Source organism: Hesperophylax consimilis, chromosome 22 (assembly GCF_061612785.1).
Source record: "Hesperophylax consimilis isolate HC1 chromosome 22, BYU_Hcon_1.0, whole genome shotgun sequence".
NCBI classification, from domain to species: domain Eukaryota; kingdom Metazoa; phylum Arthropoda; class Insecta; order Trichoptera; family Limnephilidae; genus Hesperophylax; species Hesperophylax consimilis.
The window spans coordinates 515,783-536,877 of NC_142857.1; the positions used below are offsets into that span (position 1 = coordinate 515,783).

General features: G+C 34.7%; 1 protein-coding gene across 1 annotated transcript; it reads right to left on the bottom strand.

Annotated features, from left to right (window-relative positions):
- Positions 1 to 389: 389 nt before the first annotated feature.
- LOC149412572 (zinc finger Y-chromosomal protein-like) lies at positions 390 to 20,649 on the bottom strand. Its single transcript, XM_089645030.1, has 11 exons — positions 20,237 to 20,649; positions 19,137 to 19,524; positions 18,829 to 19,023; positions 18,296 to 18,506; positions 18,121 to 18,204; positions 17,572 to 17,718; positions 15,207 to 15,352; positions 14,836 to 15,025; positions 14,642 to 14,725; positions 13,775 to 13,921; positions 390 to 1,913 (listed from the first exon to the last, which is right to left on the bottom strand). Exons 1-11 carry the CDS (start codon positions 20,366 to 20,368, stop codon positions 1,751 to 1,753), a joined length of 1,887 nt encoding a protein of 628 aa, XP_089501156.1. The 5' UTR covers positions 20,369 to 20,649; the 3' UTR covers positions 390 to 1,750.
- Between the last annotated feature and the right edge of the window lie 446 nt (positions 20,650 to 21,095).

Consider the following 21,095-nt stretch of genomic DNA (forward strand, 5'->3'; position numbering starts at 1 on the left):
TATTGTAGGAATAAACTGATCACAATTCATATAAGGTAAAATCTTACTGGACTTATATCATCAATAATTGGCACTCCGGATGATTTCTGCGCATGAATTTGCAGCAATGATATGCTTTTTTTATTTCATATTATCTATATCTGTCTGTTTGTGCAGATAGAGAAACGAGATGTGTGTTTTTGTAATTTTGACGAGTATAAATGCACATTCATTTAATGAACACAACATGATAATGTACATTAAAAAATGAAATGAAACAAAACAAATTAATGAAAAATATTAATTTTATAACAGTTTTCACACGTTCTAATACTGGCAAACTGCCGCCACCCTGGCATATTTATAAACAACATATTTTTAAATATAACAATAAATATTTATTAGTTATAGTCAAGCTTAAAATAATACTGCCAACAATACAAAAATACTATGAATTACACACCGGGCTTTTACACCTGCAATGCATTTAAAAAAAATACAACTAATAACAATAGATTTATTACAAACCCTTCAAAATCAAAATAGAAAATATCCATCTTTTTATTCTTTTATTCTAAATTTCCTTAAAAACCCATCAATACTGAATTGTTTAGGAATGGTTGATCGGATAACATTCATTATTAATTTTGTTCAACACAAAATTGCAATTCTTTTTCATTTACTGATATGAAGTTTTTTTTTTTTTAAATAAAAGTAAGTTATGAATCCTGAGATTTATAAAAGGGACCTTTTCTCTTAGCGTAAGTTAGGTTGAAAAGGGAGTAAGTCTGTCAGCCACTGTGAGCATCAAAACCAGCCGGTCTGAATGCTAGCCAAGCTTCCTACCCAGCGAGCTATCGACCACCTCTCATCAACCACCCAACCAAATGTTATGTAAGCAAATAATTTGTTTATAATATGTTTGAACAAATACATAAATAATTCTTATAATATTGTGAAAATAAAATATGTACATAATATAACCAATATGAAATATATATTTTTTTTAAAGTACCATGTACATAATTATTGTGATGTATTACGCCGTGTTGCGCTACTTCCTTCTTTAGCCAGCGTTTTGGACTGCGTTAGATTGTGTGCATCAGAGCTGATGTGTAATTCTTATTAATCACGATAATACTTTTGGCTGTGAAAATATCTACTATGTACACACTTTCTATTACTGGAATTTGTGATGCAAAAGTTATCGACGCTAAAATAAATTAATTCTAAATCATGGAATTCTACAAATAATTTTTTAAACACATAAATAGGTATTACATAATACATTATGTTAAAAACATTTTTTTTAACACAGAAAAAAAAACAGATTTTAACTTTTATAAATTTCACATTTTCGGCTTTCAAACGTAATTATTTGTGCCGACCAACAAGAACTATTATTTTATTTTATATACATAAAAATAACCAGCAATAACTGTTTAAAATTTTTAATAAAATTATGTTAAATTTAAATAAAAATAATATTAATACCTAGATAATACAATAGTACTAAGTTAGGGGTGTTTCACAAAAATTTATATGTAACATTGTCATCAAATGGTCAATCAGTGTCATTTTTGATTTTTTTAACATTCAAACGTTGATTCCAGGTCTGTTTCAGCTTTCGATCAAATTATTATCAGCTAACAATTATGATTGGCCATTTGATGATATTTTATAAGTTACATTTGTGTGAAACTCCCCAATCTAACTGTTGACCAACAGGTAGCCCCGGCCTGGTGTAGGAGTAGAGCAGATGGAGGTTAGGTTAGTTAAGTAGGGAGTCATCGTTCTCGGGTTTGACGGCCTCCATGGAGTGCACAGTGAGTTCGTGGCGGTTGCGGTGGTCGGACCGGAAGAAGTTTTTACTGCATATTTTACACGGATATTTTCTTATTTTCTCATGCACTTTCATATGTTGCCTAAGGTCACTGGAAAAAAGGAAACCTTATTAAAAACTAACAAATTGTATTCAGCTTTACAACAACATTTGTTAGTTATAATTAATTTAAAGACAGGGACTTTTATTCAGTAGTCAAAGTAAAAAATAACAATAATAAACAATAAACTGTTACTATATAAATAATACACTCGCTGGAAAGGCGACACAACGCATTATCTCCGACTATTTTCGAAGGGCAAACATTTTCTAGGTACTTTTCAACCTCGCTGAAAGGGACAACACATCTCGCAATCAGCATCAGGTATTGTGAGCCCAGGGTTTGATATGGATTGGATATGGTTCAAGGCCGTGCGTCCGCTTATATAGGCCATCTGTGATACATCATTCAGTAGGTAGCGGGGAGCTGATTAGTTGCGTAACCAATAGGAGATCTACCACGTCCTCCCTTCGTCGACAAGGATGCCTTATTAGGTGTGAGAGAGAAAGTAATCGGGCTCACGCGGTTTTGTCTTCTTACAGCTTTTTATTTTTACTTTATTATACATTGAAGTTTTTTAATGAGGCAAGGGTTCCCAACCAGTTAATCGCGAATCTAAATCATTACGATTGTGAACATTGAAAATAATACCTAATATATTCCATATTTCCATAGAATTTACAGTTTCTCATCACTTTTAAATATGAATGATAAAGATGTCTAAAAACTAATAATATCTAATAATAAACTATAAATTGCAAATTACGAAAGTATTTGGTTTTGTAAATATTTTGAGTATTTCTCAAAATAAATGTACGTTACGAAAATGTAGTTACGAAATAGTGTTACGAAATAGTCATAAGACGTAACTAAATAGTAAACATAAGGCTTGTTTACACAATGGCAAATTTTATTTTACTTTTTTTATTATTTATTCAATTTAATTAGTTGTCGTCTTTTTTAAATGTAAGTAATTATTCTTTACTTTTTTATTTATTGTACATACTACAAACATACATAAACTCACGACCCAAATATTTGTATTTTGTTATACCAAAGGGGTTTAAAAAAAACAAGGGAGTATAAATAAATGTTTTTTAATCAAATTATCAGCTCCCAAATTGAAGTACCTAACACAATATTCAACAAATCTTAAGAAATTAAAGAACAGGCACTGTTTAAACTATTAAAAATTTAATAACATACAATTATTTAGTTTGAATCACTATCCATTAGCGTTTTATAAATTTCTTCCTCATCTTTATAATAATTGAAATCTTTCCGAGACACATTTGGTCAGTTTTTCAGTCTTTGGTTTATCACTCCGCTTTGGCGCATGAATATAGTCATTTAGTGATAGAGATTTAGAGATAAGGCCCTTACAAACCACTTTCTTTTTTGTATGTATATTTTCCAGTTTTTCGTTTTTAAGATATTCACTACACATGGTTTATCTTTGATTTTGTTAGAATCTTCATTTTCACTATTCATATTTTCAATATCAGTGTTATTTTCTATGGCATTATTATTTCCTATTATAACATCTCCGATTTATTATATAATCCAGTTACGATGGGAATAGCATCATTATTAGTCTTAGTTTGTTTATGCAATAATATTTTCAGAATATTCACTTGCCTTTTCATCCGATTACAGCACTGTCTTAAATTCTTATTTCGACTTTTTAATCGAGTATTTTCTTCAGTCAGCTTTTGTAGTCTTTCCTTTAGGATTTTTTTATTATTTTTTCTACGTTCAAATGTATTATTGTCTTGTGTCGTAGGATTAGCCTTTTTCTTTCTTTCAGCTCTTTTATCATTGGCTTGTCTCCACTTTGCCCGTAGCTCTTCTTTTTCTTCTTCTGTAAGAATTTATTTTTTTATTTTTGATATTTTCTATAACTTTTGTTAAATGCTTAATTCGGATTTCCTTATATTTATTTGTATTTTCCTTTTTCAGTCTTTCTCTGTAAGCGTTTTGCTTTTTGGCATTGGTTTTTGGGGGCATTCCTAAAAAAAAATTATGCTGTAGTTATGGTTTTATCAGAGTAAATAAAAATAAATTTATATTTAAATAAGCTTTTATAAAAAACTTAAGGCACTTATAAATATTGTATAGAGCGCCTGTAGAACGGATAGTGTGTATGAGTGCCTCAAGCTTATTTAAAATAAAACCAGTATTGGACGGCTCAGCTTGATCTTCAAGTACTTGTCATTATGTATAATGCCATATAATCGCGATGATAAAACATACAAGTCCGACGACACCTGCTCTGCCATTGACCATCAGGAATTTCCAGTGCATCCTATGTATTACAACCTACCTACTTTCCAGCGCCATCAACAGATCTGCTCTATGGTATAATAATATTTATTTTTTTCCTATTATATCTAAATACATATGTATATTTGTGCATTGTGCATAATATATTACATTATTACTAAACTTACATAAGACTTTCATAAAAATGCTAGACACACTTACAATATACTTACTTTTCTTAATCACATTGTAACTGTGTACACTCAGCTTTACATTGAACTTTTTCGTTACGTTACGAAATTCATAACAAACGTTACGAAAATGTAATAAGAATTTATGTTATAAAAAGTCAATGGTTTGATAAAATTTAAAAGTGTTAATATGTAAGCTTAGCAATGTTCGTACCGCACATGTAATAAAAAGATGAGTAGAAAAAGACTTTTGAAAAAAGATTTTGTGAAAAAAAGCTAAAATATTTTCTGTTACGAAATAGTGGTCCCACTAAAGAAACACGTTATTACTGATTTTAACAATTAATGTTATGGCGGAGAAGTCAGACCAACAATTAATCAGAAAGAGGCTAGTGTTGCCCATGTTAAATTTTACAAATGGGTTAAAAAATTACGGTGGAAGTACTAATAAAACGTAACTAAAGAGTAGTTACTAAAAAGTAAATGGTGATGTCTCATTTTGTTTTTTGTGCATAAACAGGGTGGCCACAAAAAACGGATTTCAAAATTCCCTGATAATTCCAGGTTTTCCAGGGCAGTTTCTATATTTTTCCCTGATATGTTTTATTTGGTATAAGGACATATCGTTCAAAATGTTATTTTTGAAACACGATTTTCATCTACGCCAGAAAATTAGAACAGATACATAAATAAAGGGAATTCCGTCATCTAAAGCATTTATTATTTCCTTGCACCACAATGATCTATTCAAAACAAAATACACTTATTACAAATTTATGATATTTCGCCTGAAGACAATTTGTGTACAAATGAAAAGACCAGACAAAGATAGACAAATAAACAAAAGTAAGTACAGTAGAACCCCGATAATTCTAAAAAAAAACACGTAATTCGAAATTTTCGCCAAAAAAATTTCGGCAGAAATTTTTTTTTATACAAAATTTTTTTTAATTCGAAATTCGTTAATTCGTAATGGATAAAATATGGGAAAGGATAAAATATGGGATGTGCAAGGTGCTTTTATGAGTGGAAGGGGGTGCATGGACCAGATCTTCTCATTGCGTATGCTCACCGAGAAGTTTCTGGCAAAAAACCAGAAACTTTTCTGTGCCTTTGTAGATATACAAAAAGCATACGACCAAGTCGACAGGAAAAAGCTATGGAAGGTGTTGTCCGAGTATGGAGTGAATGCGAATCTGACTCAGGCAATTGCGTCTCTATATGAGCGAAGCGTTGCATGTGTTAAGGTAAACGGTGGTTTTACGGGGTGGTTTGATATCACAAAAGGTGTTAAACAAGGCTGCGTAATGTCACCGTGGTTATTCAATCTATGGATAATTGTATGCAAGAATTGAAAGAGGTGGGATTGGGCGCGAATTTGAGTAATCTGAAAGTATGTTGCCTGTTGTATGCTGATGATGCGGTGCTGATTGCTAATAGTATTGATGATCTGCAGTCTCTCGTGTCTAGGATGAACGAAGTATGCGTGAAGAATGAGTTAATGATGTAAGTAAGTTAGTCTAAAGTAGTGGTGTTTGAAAGAGAAAGTACGAAAACAGTGTGCGATATAGCTGTGAATGAGGAATACTTGGAGCAGGTGGATGAATTTGTGTATTTAGGAAGCATGTTTACGAGAGATGGGAAGGCTGACAGAGATATTGAAAGAAGAGTAAATGCAGGTAACTCCATTAATGGAGGACTGAACGCAGTTGGCGCTAACAAAAAATTGTCCAAAGAAGCGAAGTTAGCAGTCCACAATAGAGTGCTGGTACCTACCCTGATGTATGGAAGTGAGGCATGGAACTGGCAAAGAAAGGATGAAAGTAGATTGAATGCTGTTGAAATGAGATCACTGAGGCGTATGTGTGGTAAAACCATGTATGATTGTGTGAGGAATGTGGATATCCGCAAAGAGTGCAAGGCTGATGTAAGCGTAATGAGTAAGATTAAGAAAGGGACGCTTAGATGGTTTGGGCATGTAGAGCGAATGAGCGAAGAAAGGAGTGTAAGGAGAATATACGATGCAAGTGTGAATGGTAGCAGAAGTCGGGGACGCCCGAGGAAGACATGGCACGACCAAGTGAATCAGATACTTGAGTCGGGCCATGTCAAGAGTCAGAACAATAGAAGAGGATGTATGAGACGATGTATGAATGTGAATGAGGCAAGGAGTGTATGCCAAGACAGAGTTGTTTGGCGGTCCGTCCTCTCTGCCTACCCCTGCGGGGGAAAGGCGTGATGGTTAGTTAGTTAGTTAGAAATTTATTTTGGTCCGCGCACAAAAATTTGCGAAAATAAATCATTATATTTCGTAAATCTGAATCTAAAAGTCAGCCGTGGCGGTATAACGCCGAAAAATGTATTTTTACGTGGTTATACATCGTCCTAATTAGTATTATTATTTTGTAAATCTGAATCGATTTACACTGGAATGTTGTATTTTTTCAAATTTATTTCGAATATCCGAGTTTGAAGGGCCGAGAAAATACGTTTTACGCGGATATATGTCGTAGTTTTACGAGTTTACACCAAATATCTGTATTTAAAGGGTCGGCCGCGACGAAACTCGGCCACGAAATTTGGATTTACGCGTAAATGTATCGTATATTTACGAATTTATTTCGAATATTTGAATTTAAATTGCCCGCTGCGACTGAAATCGGCCGCGAAATCTCGATTTACGCGTAAATATATCGTATTTTTACGAATTTATTTCGAATATCTGAATTTTAAAGGGCCCGCCGCGACGGAAATCGGACGCGAAATTTCAATTTACGCCGAAATATATCGTATTTTTACTAACTTTACTTCGAATATCCGAGTTAAAAAATACGGCGCGACGGAAATCACTCCGAAATATGACATATTTTTACGAATTTACTTCAAATATCTGAACTAAAACGCCGGCCGCGACGAAAAACTGCCGAAAAAATTCGATTTACGCGGAAATATTTCATATTTTTACGAATTTACATCAAATATCTTAATTTAAAGGGTCGGCCGCGACGGAAATCGGCCCCGCATTCTCGATTTACACGGAAATATATCGTATTCGACGGAAATCGGCCGCGCATTCTCGATTTAGACGGAAATATATCGTATTTTTGCGAATTTATTTCGAATATCTGCATTTAAAGAGCCGGCCGCGACGGAATACGGCCGCGAATTCTCGTTTAACGCGGAAATATATCGTATTTTTACGAATTTAAATTCAGATATTTGAAATAAAGGGCCGGCCGCGACGGATATTACCACGAAATCTCGATTTACGCGGAAATATATCGTATGTTTACGAATATCTCAATTTAAAGGGTAGGCCGCGACCGAAATCGGCAGCGAAATCTCGATTTACGCGTAAATATCTAGCATTTTTACGAATTTATTGCGAATATCTGAATTTAAAGGGCCCGCCGCTACGGTAATCGGCCGCGAAAATAAAGAAATAATTGGTATTAATACGAATTTACAGCTAAAATACCACCCGGATTTGAAGAGGCGGCCGAGAAAATCGATTTTCGGCGTATTTTTTTTCATAAAAATATGAATTACGTGGGAATTCGTTAATTCGAAATTTGATTTTTGATGTCCCGTGGATTTCGAATTAACGAGGTTCTACTGTATTGACACTTTGTAAAAATGTTGGTAATGATGATCTTTAAATTTTAGTACGACCGTACTGGGTGTCCGACCCTTTTGACACTTTGTTGTAACTTTGCTAGCTTTTTCTTTACAGATTTCGCACCTACATAGTATGGGGGAAAAACCAAAGCGGGTGGTTTACGACATGATTGTATTGCAAGGGCTATTTACGAAAATAATAATAAAAAAATACCTACTTATCTAGTTTGTCTTTGTCGGCATATCTTTTGTTACACACGCCGCAAGTAAAAGTAATAAAACACAACTTTGGGACTTCACAAATCATAAATAACGAATTTCGTTTTATTTTTGGAATTCCCTGATATTTTAAGAATATTTTGAAATTCCCTGACATTTCCCTGATAATTCCCGGTTCGGTAAAATTCCCTGATAATTCCCGGTTTTCCCGGTTTTCCAGGTCTGTGGCCACCCTGATAAATTATTAATTTATTATGAAACCCCATAGAAAATTACCTTTTTACAGAAACTACATTTAATTAAGACCCTAAAACTTACAAAAAATCACATATTATAACGTTATTATCGCATTTTATGAAGTATAAACAAATGAGGTGGGTAGGGTGGCAATTTTATTTTGTATGGAAGGTAAAAATCGATATTTAATCTTTTGCACGCGGCCGTATCAACTGTTGTTACGGCAAAAAGTCTATACTCACACGCGGCCGTATCAACAGTTGATACGGAAACTTTGACGGCCGATATTCCAGCGCTCTTTCGTCATAAATGTATTTCTTGCTCGCTTGGACATTCGTAGAACTATCACGATGCTGACATCTACAAGTATTTCTCAAAAATAAAATTGTATTTCATAAAAAAAGATCCATAATCAAGTGCGCCTCTTCGCGCCTTTGAGTGCTTTAGTTCACAATTTTGTCACCGGATGGCGTTAGTACTAGTATGTTATCTGCGCTTGCGCGCGCCGAGTTGATTTGTGGAATCTGCGCCGATAACATTCTGTGTTCTGCTGTAATATTGAATTATTACGAAAAATTCAAATTAATTTGTTCACTTCAGAAATCAATTTTTTTTTTGATTTCTTGTGTTTCGTCTAGCAAATTCAATTTTACTGTATCCACGAGTGACCATATTGTGCCGATTGCGCGTATTTTTTAACATTTTACTGTGTTACAAAACTGAGTTATTGACTTTACTATATACTTTATTATTTTAAATATATTTTGTTATATATATATATTAGTTATATATTACTAAAGTGCGTGTTATTTTCGTGTTTTATATACTATTTCAAAATTTATTAGGAAACGTTCACAAGTTTTTAGTTTTTTTAATTCATTTGATTTTTCGGATAAAAAATGGCCCATAGTTTGGAAGATGATGAAATTGAAAATATATTGAACGTTTTGGATTCTGATTATGAAATGTCCGAAGATGAATTTGAACCTTCGGAACTTTCAGATACAGAAACTCAAGCGAATGAGTCTGTAAGTGAAGAAGTGCTACACTCCTGGGTGTCTGGACCTCATATTCCAATAGTACACGAATTTGATGATTTTCAATCCGGCGTTTCTGTACAACTTAAAGAAAATTCAACAATGGCGGTTATTATGCAACTAGTTGAGAAATATAAACAAGAGATTTCTCAAATACCAGAGCCTAATACATCAGCCCACCTCAACCCGTTTCGGGTTTTGCCTAAATATGCCGCTAAGCATATGGCCGAATTGATTCCATCAACTGGCAAAATAAAAAAACCGCGTAGACGATGTCGTGTATGCCGATTGAAAAATAAAAAAATGCAGTTAACGAGATACGTATGTAAAGAATGTGGTGTGTCTTTATGTATCGAACCCTGTTTTAAAGTTTACCATAGTTCCAAAAAATGTGACAGACAGAGATTCCTCTAAAGTGCTTAAAAAACAATATTTATTAAGTGATATAAAATTTATGTGTTATTTTTAAGTGTTGAGTTTAGAAAAGAGTTTGAGAAAAAGTTTTCAGAACTAAAAATGATAAGTGATCATGGTGTCCCACTTATGTCTATCAACGCAGTGGCCTAATTACACACACGGCGAGTGAATGGCGGGACCACATTCAAAAGATACGGTACGTCTTTGTATGAAATTTTATGTTTTTGTTTTTATAAACATCTAAGAGTGTTGACACACGAGGATTTGTTTTCATATTGTGGAGAATAATCTGTTCTGTATATATAGTCCAATAAATAATGCCAGAATGCTATAATTTGACATTTAATTGCGTGCATAGGTATTTGAAAATATGTACCGCGTACGGGTATAGATAAAACGGAGCAAATTAACGCGTTCAAAAGGTTAAAAAAAAATTAAAATATTTGCGAATTGATACGATTGTAATGTTTATTTTTCGATATTTTAAAGCCTAATATTTATTCTACAAAATGGTGCATATTTTTTTTGTATGATTAATTAAAAACATGTGAAATTTTTGAACTGTTTGTAGGCACACTTTATTTTTCCAAAATGTACACTTTTTTTGAGAAATACTCTAATAATATTTTGTCTTTTAAATGAAGAACTAAAAATCGACAGCAAAAAGTCTTAAAAGGTTTTTAATAGAAGTCAATCTCAATGAAAATGAAGATGCAAAGTTTGGGAAACCTTGACATATGTATAACATCTTCCACTCTGGGAAATCACCTGTGTTGGTTAAGTTTACGAATAGATGCGTATAATGATCAAAATAGCTTATTCAAACATCGCTGTTCTAGCCATAGCTAGTTAACAACTTTTCGATCGATTAATCTCAGGCTCCAATCAGCTAAGCGATTTGCTCAGTAACGCTCGATTCGCCTGTTTCCAAACATCTTTACCGTTGAAAATGTTAAGTGACCCCGCCTACTTTCACAGACAATAAAATGACGTCAAAGTAAAAACTTTCCAATATTGTTTTAAACAAATGTGTGTAATATGTTAAAAATAAAGCGTTAGCTTGACTTTAAGGCCCCGTAGTAAGCGTTCAAAGATGGTTTGAAAGGGAGATATGTAAATACGAATGTTAGAGGGAGCGCTCTAATAATAAAAAACAGTAATAATTAAGCAAAAGTATTTAATAAAACACAACTCGTTTGAAATAGAGCAAAAATCTCTCGACAAATGCTTTAATTGCATTTAACCCCTCCGACTTTTCGCGAACTTGAAGCTAAGATGTCTTTACCGAAATGTCAATTTCACGAAAACGTTGTGTTATTACCGCCTCACAATCAAAGCTCTATAAATGAAACATTACTGAACGGAGCCGAATAGTAAAAACTGTTTTAGAAAGGTTACAAAATAGGCTTTCAAATTGTTGTATCATAAATAAATATTAACATTTGTAAATATTTAAATTTAGAATGGAAACATGAAAAAATTGTAAAAATGACTCACCTGTAATGTTTTATGTAAAAACGATACTAAAATCACGGATAATGTAAAAAAAAAACACTTATTTCATCGTACAAATGTACAATAAACAATTCTGTCACTTCACTTTTTGACCATTTCATACAAAATATATTTTTAAAAAAATAATTAAACTTGCGAGGCGGGTCGGCACGTCAAACGGCTTTCTTGGCGTCGTTTTACGATTTGGCGGGTAAAATTTGCTTCCACTGAGTAGGTCTTTTTACGGGTTTCTATGGATAACGTTGAATAGAGATGTGAAGCTTCATTCAATACGAATATTCTACTTTTTGTTTTAGGGATGTCACTAGAAGAATAACGGAGTTATGACGATTTTTGTGGAAACACACGCGTTGACGTGTAAACACGCTTATTGTACTTGACTGCTATCGTTATTTTATCGTGTATATCTGCTTACGTTGCTGACCGGTTAAATATACACTGTGAATTTTTTCATTCCTATAACATATTAAATAACAGAACAAAACGGTTTGGCGGCAAATTTGAAGGAAGACTCGTGGAGCAAAATTTGGTTAGATATTAACGGTGGCAGTTCGTCTGAAAGGTACGTTATATAACTTATATAATATTGTGTCTTCTTCAAATTTAAATATGATTAACAACCTGATAATATTGATGGTTTGGGTACGTAGAAAGGAGTGTGAGGAGAATATATTTTGATGAGAATATGAATGGTAGAAGTCAGAGACGCCCGAGGAAGACATGGCACGATCAAGTAAACCAGATACTTGAGTCGGGCCATATCAAGAGTCACTATATGATATATGAATGTAAATGAGGCAAGTAGTGTGTGCCAAGACCGAGTTGTTTGGCGGTCCTTCATCTCTGCCTAACCTTGCGGTAAAAGGCGTGATGGTTAGTAAAAATCCTTATCTTTTTCACGGCATGAAACGATCATTGAAGTAATCAGCTTTCAGAAGAATTAATGAATGACTCTCTTGTTACGTAACGGGCTAACCCATTATCGAGTTATGTAACCCACATGTATAGTGAGTATATGTGAGGTATTTGTTTGTAATATTTATTTAAAGTAAACAAATCACAGCTGTCCTGTTACCAACTGTAAAGCGCGGGAAGGGGGGGTAGCGGGTTTTAGTTCTAGGATTGGCCGGTCGATTTCAAATGATCCAAAACCAATAATAATGCAGTACGCACACGCCGGCGCAATTTTTCGTTTGTAGCTGAAAAGTACATCTAAAAGTTGAAATTTCAAAAAACGTTAATTCTTTTTTTTTTTTTTTTTTTTTTTTTTTTTTTTTTTTATATATACAATAATATTATTATTGGGTTTATAAAAACAGTTTATTTTTAAACAAGTTCTGCTGTGTAATTATTATTACGCGTGACAGCTGTTTCGCCCTCTGAAGGCATTATCAAACTGTGGGTAGCCCACTTACAGACGATAAATTTATATTATTTCTAGGTAGGTATTTTAATTTCATTTACTGATTTCTTAATTGATTTCTAAGTAAAATATCAAAAATTATTAATGGTTATTACCCCAGCAAAGTTTCCCCAATTAGTGTAATGTTTAAATTTGACTGAATGTCTTTATGTTAGTTATTCCCAAACGATGACTCATAGGGTTATTTTAATAGCATAATTAAGTACTTCATAGTGCACTCATATTTGCATTAGGTTTGAAGATATCTAGTAGGGGTGAACGAATTATATTTGTTTGTTCATTAATTAGAATAGCTTTTGGATTATTAGAGTTTTTGTTAATTTCTAACTGCTCTAAAAGATTCAGTTTACGGCCTTTATTTTGTATGTGTAACGGAGTTGGTTTATTATTATCATTAAGTGAGTGATTTTCATCTAGGAGATGTTTGGCAAATTGAGATTGTATTTTATTATTATTTTTAAAAGATCTTATATGTTCTTTAAACCTAGTGTTAAAGGACCGGCCCGTTTGTCCAACATAAACAGCGTTGCAGAAATCAGTAAATGAAATTAAAATACCTACCTAGAAATAATATAAATTTATCGTCTGTAAGTGGGCTACCCACAGTTTGATAATGCCTTCAGAGGGCGAAACAGCTGTCACGCGTAATAATAATTACACAGCAGAACTTGTTTAAAAATAAACTGTTTTTATAAACCCAATAATAATATTATTGTATATATAAAAAATAAAAAAATAAAATGGAGTTCTACAAATTAAACTTAATAACAATAAATAAAAAAAAAAAAAAAAAAAAAAAAAAAAACGTTAATTCTCTTTTTTACTTCTACCATCATGTAGAATCGCCTCCCGAAGTTACTGCACTTTCACCCCGGACACCCTGTATATAGTAGTTGAGTCCCGACTTTTAGTATTACATTCTAAATCAGTTAGTCAGGTGAAAAGCATAATCTTAAAGAAATGAATAAACAAGTTTAAGCTTGAGAAGTTTACCTTTTAGTTTTGAATGTCTTCTCACACAGATCACACACCAGACCCTTGAAGTCGCTGTGCCTCAGCTTGTGTGTCTTCAGGAGATTTCCTGTCACAAACTTCAGCGGACAGACGTCGCATTCGTAGGGACGTTCTTTTGTATGTATCCTGAAACCAAACCATCAAGCAACGGTTCACTAAACACACTCAACAGATAATCCTTAAAAGTGTGGTCTATATTGCGTCGCCAGTTTACATAAGATCTTTCGACTCCCAGGAACCAGCCAGGCAGCCCAATAAAAAAAAATTATTTGTTCAAAAGAATAAAATTTGTATATACGTAATTGTTTTTTTTACATCAGTTCGACGGCCTCCGTGGTCTAGTAATCCGGAGGTCACAGATTCAAATCCCGGCGCGCGCAAGTAAATTTTATTTGTTTAAATTGTGTTATTTATTCTGAATGGTGGTCTTCACCAGGGAAATACTGAGAGCATCTTCCACTCTGGAACGTGCTACAAGTATAATATATATATTATTTATATACTCTCAATAGCACCCCGGTGTAAGACTCCCATTCAGAATTGAAACGTCGCTTGGAATGGCTTTAGCCATGTTTGGTGACCAGATCTGAATAGCCAGGTACTCCCCACTACCTTCAGCCTCACAACATACCCCAATTGGGGATGCCATAGTTTCGCAGGGAGCAATTGGGACTCTTGTACGGTATTCACATAAAAAAAAACACAGTATGCCCTGAGGAGAATATTTTCCCAGTGTCATCTTTGGGGATGATGTGTGGGGGGTCTTTTGAGGAAATGAAGGAGAGGATATTCTGGGAAGTAAAGAGGGTGTGTCCAGGAGTGACAGATATACATATGAATAATTACCTCATGTGAATTTCCAGCTTATATTTGGTAGAAAACAGCTTTGAGCAATAGTGACATATGAAATCCTTTTCCTTGTGAAGTGCTCTGAAAAACCAAAACGCATGTTTACATCATTTTCCAAGGAGCTCTGCAGCATCATCGGGTAAGGATAGAGAGGTATCGCCTGTTGTGCTAAGAGATATAAGTTATCTCACTTGTGCCTGTAAAGGGCGGCATTCTGCTTGAAGGAAGCTCCGCAGTGGCAGACGAAGGGCCGCGCGTCGTTGTGTATGCTGATGTGGTTCTTCAGCGACTGTTGGCTGGCAAAGGTCTTCAGGCAGATCTCACAGCGGCGGGACCTGTTCTTGCTGTGGATCCACTTGTGCTTGCGCTCCGATGTGCAATCTGCAAATACATGCAACAACTTACTAAAAGATATTCTGATTCTGGTGAGGCCAAGAATTGGCAAAACTGGACTATTTGAGGAAGGCCACAGAACACCGGAAGGGCCACGAAGAAGACAATTAACACCAGAAGAAGGGGAATGCATCTGCTTAGGAAACAAATAATGAATAGGAAGACTCACACTTTTGGCAGAGCTCACAGAAATAGGTCTTGATCCCGAGGTGCTTGTTGACGTGGTCTGTCAGGTCCGCCTTCCGCTTGAAAATCTTGCCGCAGTGTGGACACATCATGTTGGGTGTCTTGATCTTCTTGCCCGCACTCGATGCCCTGAAAACCACAAACAGATACTTTTGTAATATGCTTCGTTTCCACTTTATTATTCAAGCAAGCCTTACTTTGGCTAGATGGCTAAGATTCTCTTTTAAAATGTGAAATCATCATGTTTATTTATTTGAACCTATTTAAAAAATTAAAATCAGGAATGTCTTCTTTAGCTCTTTGCCAATCACTGTTTAATTACGGTATTATCTCTACATAGCTCTTTGCCAATCACTGTTTGATTACGGTATTATCTCTACATAGCTCTTTGCCAATCACTGTTTGATTACGGTATTATCTGTACATAGCTCTTTGCCAATCACTGTTTGATTACGGTATTATCTCTACATAGCTCTTTGCCAATCACTGTTTGATTACGGTATTATCTCTACATAGCTCTTTGCCAATCACTGTTTGATTACGGTATTATCATATCGGGCAGTGCAAATGACAATATCCTAAAAGCACTAATTTAAACCCAAAAAGCCAGAAAAAAAATTATTCAGAAAGTTGCAGTAAGAATTAACACATTTATATTCCATAAACACAAAACACAAGAATAACAACTAACACATGTATTAGATACACTAGAGATCTCATAGTCAAAATATTTGGGTCAAGTAACTACAAATACAAGATTTGGGCAAAAAAGCTTCCTGTACTATATATAGTCAACAATATCACACTCTCATTCAAAAATCACAACAATATTATAACACTTAAATCTCAACTAAAAAGCTGGATACAAAACACAGGGAGATCAGAAATAGAAAATATGTATACTGACACCAAAAACAGATTGAAACCGAAATCACTCAACGATTTTTGACATATTATGGCAAGTTTGCAAAACGACTTAAGCGATCGCTTGCCATAATGTGCCAAATTAACAGAACTCTTAAAAATATGGATCTTAGATGGGTATCTTTTATTGATTTTTCTATTTTTTTCTTTCATTTAAGAATCGTTAATATTGTCTTCAATAATTAAGAAATATGGGATTAACAGTGAAATCTTAGCGCAGGGAGTTTGGTGAACCCATCGCCCAAGGAGTGGAAATACAACCTGCAATAGCCATCCCAAGCTAAGGTGTGAGCTACCGTGCTCAGACTGAATGACCTGAGGAACAGTGTCATGAACGGTGCCTCCGAGAAACAGGGTCGCATCTCGGAGTATTTAGACCTTAACCCAGCACTCGGGGCTCTGCTGGAGTGGACCTTCTATTTCCCTAAATACTCGTGGGACGAAAGTTGGACCATTTGAATACACTCTCTTTCCTCGTGGGGCCTTCAGGGAACCAAGGGGGAGTGGACTCCTCCGTCGTGGGGCCTTCAGGGAACCAAGGAGTGGAGAGGAGAGATGAGGCTCTCTTCCCTCGTGGGGCCTTCAGGGAACCAAGGAGGAGTGGAGAGGAGAGATGAATCCCTCTTTCACGTGGGGCCCTCAGGGAACCAAGGGTGAGTGTACTCTTTCGTTGTGGGGCCTTCTGGGGACCAACATGGAGTGGACTCTTCCCCCATGTGGCCTTCGGGGAATCAAGGAGGATTGGAGAAGAGAGATGAGACCAGGGAAGACACGTTGTGGAACCAGAAGACATAACCACATATCCATGTTAAAAGGAAGAGGTAAAATGGGAGATAGCACAATGGGCCTATCGCCTGAGTGCTCACGGGAACTATACGTAAACCGTCTCCGCTCTATAAATAAATAACGATGAAATCTAGATGGATTCATTGGCTTGCACAATTGCAGTAAGCATTGCTATATTTTCGTATTAATATTTTGAGGAATGATATTGTGTAATTAAATTAAATGGCCAAATCAAAAAGCGAACACCCATCGCTCGAGTGGTTATCATTTTTCCAATACTTTAGTACCCATCTGCATGAAGAAAGTTTGAAAAAAAAAATTGTCATTCAGATAGTGACGTTTCTTTGGACAAATTGGTAAAATTTCTTATTTAAAATCAAAAAATGTTACATAAAATACCTGTGGTTTATAATTATTAAATTAGTATTAAAGTGCCCTCTTACAATTCTTATAATTCGTTTTGATTTATTAAATAAGTTAAAATCAGAAACATTATTTTTTGGATGCGAGGTCTACTGTTCACAGAACTACTAATATACGCTTGCGCAAGTTCAATGGTCCTGAAAGGGTTGTCGTTACAATTAGAGGGAATATTAGCTAAACATTATTTTAGTAATAAATACATAACTAGTTCTTACAGCTTAAGGTGCAGAAAAGCCGCCAGAGAGTCCTTGTCCATGTCATCCAGTGCTGTGTGCTTGTCGAGGTGCATATTCCTCATGTGCCCGGTACTGAAGGCTTCCTGGCACACCGGGCAGGTGAACGGCTTCTCGTTAGTGTGCATCCTGAAATATATTTATGTATTATGTATGCATATGTATATTATGCAAGAGAGTGACGTAAATGAAACACCAGATCAATGGTGTTTCACTGCAGGATCAATATTTAAGTCTAAGGGGCAGTTGTTTCACAGAATTTGATCAAATCATCGAATTTCAAAGTTAATTTTCAAGTGCTGTGAAAGTTCTATTCAAGTTCCGTTAATATTTTAGTTCTGTCCAACAACTGGCCCATAATCAAATAATAAAAAAAAATGAAAATTAACTTTGAAATTTGATGAATTATTGTTCATTTTCTGTTCATTCGTAAGATAAGAGTCCAAATTCAAATTATTGGGTTTTTGACTGACTTTTTTTGGTTACAAAACAAAGGAGGTTAAATAAAAATGAAAGTGAAAAGAAACAAACCTCAAATGAACAGTCAAATTGTATTTCAATTTGAATGTCTTTGAACAGAACTCACAGCTATATTTGTCCGCAGCGTGTTGGGTCCTGAAATAATAGGAGAAACCATAAGAGTCACAGCTCAATAATTATCGTTGATTGAGTAGTATTTATGAAATAAGAGATCACCAATATGTACCTATGTTTGTGCAGAGCCGCACCCTGCTTGAAGGTTGCTCCACACTCTTCACAAGAATACTTCCTCTCGTCCGAGTGTATCTTTATGTGTTGATTGAGGTGACTGGCATTTTGAAAGACTCGTTTACAAATCGGGCACTCCAGATTATTCTTCATTCCTTGATTGAGGGACTTTTTATGAAAGTACCGGTGCCTATATTCATTTTTATAATCTGAAAATTTTACATAATATAATATCATAATTAATAATGATTCGTTGGTAAGGTATAGTGGATAGCTGATATTAGATACACAGTTGACGTGGTGAGTTGTTTTTCTGATTAATTTGTATGTTAAATGGCTCAGTCCGTGGATCAAAGAGTTATTGAGTTTTTATCTAAGCTTTAGATAAGCTTTTTGGCTGTGGACACAGAGTTCAAATGATGGTGACGAGATAGCACCTCCGCCTTTAGGAATTACCAGCTGCATCAGCTGCGTGTCTTCTTTCTGGTATTCAATGATTAATAATTCCTAAATAAAATCCAGGTTACTCACATTTCTGGCAGATTTCACAAAAGTACTTTTCTTGTATATAATCGGGATGGGTCTTCATGTGTTCTTTTAGTTCCAGTTTACGTTTGAAGGTCAGACCGCACTCAGGGCAAATCTTTATTTTTATTTTCAACTTTGGATCTTTCTTTAATTTAAATTTCTTAATACGCAAGCCCATTTGGTTTACTATGTCTGAAACTACAAGACACGCAACATTAATACCATATTCATAAAAATGAAACATAAGATTTGTAGTAAAAATTACCAAGAAAATCAATATAACAACTAACAGAGATAAGTCACAAACTTACTTGGTTCTGCTTTTATTTTCTCCGTTATGGGCTCACTGTCGGCCAGTCTCTCCACCACAAATTCATCCTGATCAATGTCGCAATCAAAGTCTTCCAACGGCATATCAATAGAATGATCATCAAACTCCACCTTTATGAGCTTCTCATCTTTACATTCATCTTCCAAGAAGTCAACTTCACACTTATCCTCCGTTTCGTCCTCCATATTCACTAAGATTTGAGAGTTTATCTGAGCCTTGGGCAGTCCTAGTACCACCGACAAACTCTTGTCCACCGATCTCAGCGTGTTGTAGCTTCTATCACATTTATTGCGGAAGTTGTAAGCTGATTTCAACTCCAAAATGCAGCAGAGACATATTTTGTGAGGAAGACCATCTGACGGTTTAACCTGCAATATAAAATAGAGTTTTAAAATAAAAGAAAACGAATTATTGAGACTTTTAATAAGCTATTCATTTCTCCTTTCATTAGCAAATGTTCCAGCATTTAATAAATTATAATTGTCGGTTTATTTATTCCCCGGCGTAGGATTGAGTCTCCTTTCTGCAAACATTTGGGTATTCCCGTCGCACCCGTTAAGCATATTACAGGCTTTACGGACTGTGCTTTGTTGCACAGTTTATTATTTTTGTTTGTCTTTGGAAGTTGGAGTTGAGATTTAACAAATATAAACTTAGGCGTGGGTACATTGAACTATCAATATTTGTTTAGTTAGCATTTGCTGTATGGCGTACATCAGGACGTGTGACGAGCTAAAAGTGTCGGTGACAGTTGGCGCAAACAGTAATCCTTATATTATGAATTATTATTTTTCCTATCTCCTCTGACGTAAATATTTTTTTCTTGTAGTAATTATGTTGATAAAAAGCGCAACGGTTTCGTAAATATTTACCGTTGGGTCTTGTACTAATTAAGTTGGAACTGTGTTTAGAAGTAAGCGGGGTATGGAAATTTCAACATATTTTTTCTATCTCCCCCAACGTAAATAGTTATTTAGTATAATAATAGAACTAAAACAATAAAAAATAAAAATATTCTTTAAATAATTTGTGTGTATTGAAACAAGCAGAGTATGGAAATTTCACCAAAAGTGTACTAACCGCAAAAGAAGAGCAAGACGATATCATCTCGGAATAAGTGATGCTTTGGTAATTATTATCCATGTCTTCCATTTTACTGAAGATGTGTTCAACGCCTCCCGATCCCAAACAGCATCTACAAGTTCTCTCCATTTTGTTTTATCTACGATTATGTTACACCGTGCATAGTTTATTACTTCCACCGATTAGAATATTTCAACATTCCAAACCAAAACATAGCACCGACTGCATTTAGCAGCAGATTACTATTCCAATTTACAATAATATTTCAGTTGATATATTAACTTCACTAAACAAAATGACATTTTATCGAATATGATATTATTATTCTGTAATAAAACCGAATTAAGCATAAAAAATCATGATTGTGAACGAAATAACTTGGGAAATAATTGGAATCTGATCAACGTCAAATCTATCTGTCACAAATAATCATAGGCAATAATTGTAGTTTTTCTATGAATATTGAGAAACAAAATGTCTATGTTCAGCATAAAAGGGCCCATTCAAATCAAGAACCTAAATTGGCCCAATAAATCGATAACCTTACAATTTCGGACCGATAGGTGTAACCCAAGATTTGTAGAAAATATATTTAGCAATTTTTGTTGTTTGTTTTTGGGGTGTTATGCCGTGTTGCGCTAACTCCTTCTTTATTGGCTAAAGAAGGAGTGAGCGCAACACGGCATAACACCCCAAAAACAAACAACAAAAATGCTTTTGGCCGTGAGAATCTAAAAACTTACCTATATTTAGCAAGGTTGGCTCATACAGGCATTTTTCAGAAAAAAAACATCGGGCTGCTCGCAAGCTCGTGATAGTTGATTTATGCTCGTGACGCAGTAGACTAGTAGGAGTT

Excerpts from the sequence above, each read along its gene's own strand:
- LOC149412572 (XM_089645030.1), bottom strand. The coding sequence starts at position 20,368 with ATGGAGAGAACTTGTAGATGCTGTTTGGGATCGGGAGGCGTTGAACAC. Across the intron at positions 19,525-20,236 it reads CGTCTTGCTCTTCTTTTGCG|GTTAAACCGTCAGATGGTCT; the intron begins GTTAGTACACTT and ends TTTATATTGCAG. Across the intron at positions 1,914-13,774 it reads AAGACATTCAAAACTAAAAG|TGACCTTAGGCAACATATGA; the intron begins GTAAACTTCTCA and ends CCTTTTTTCCAG.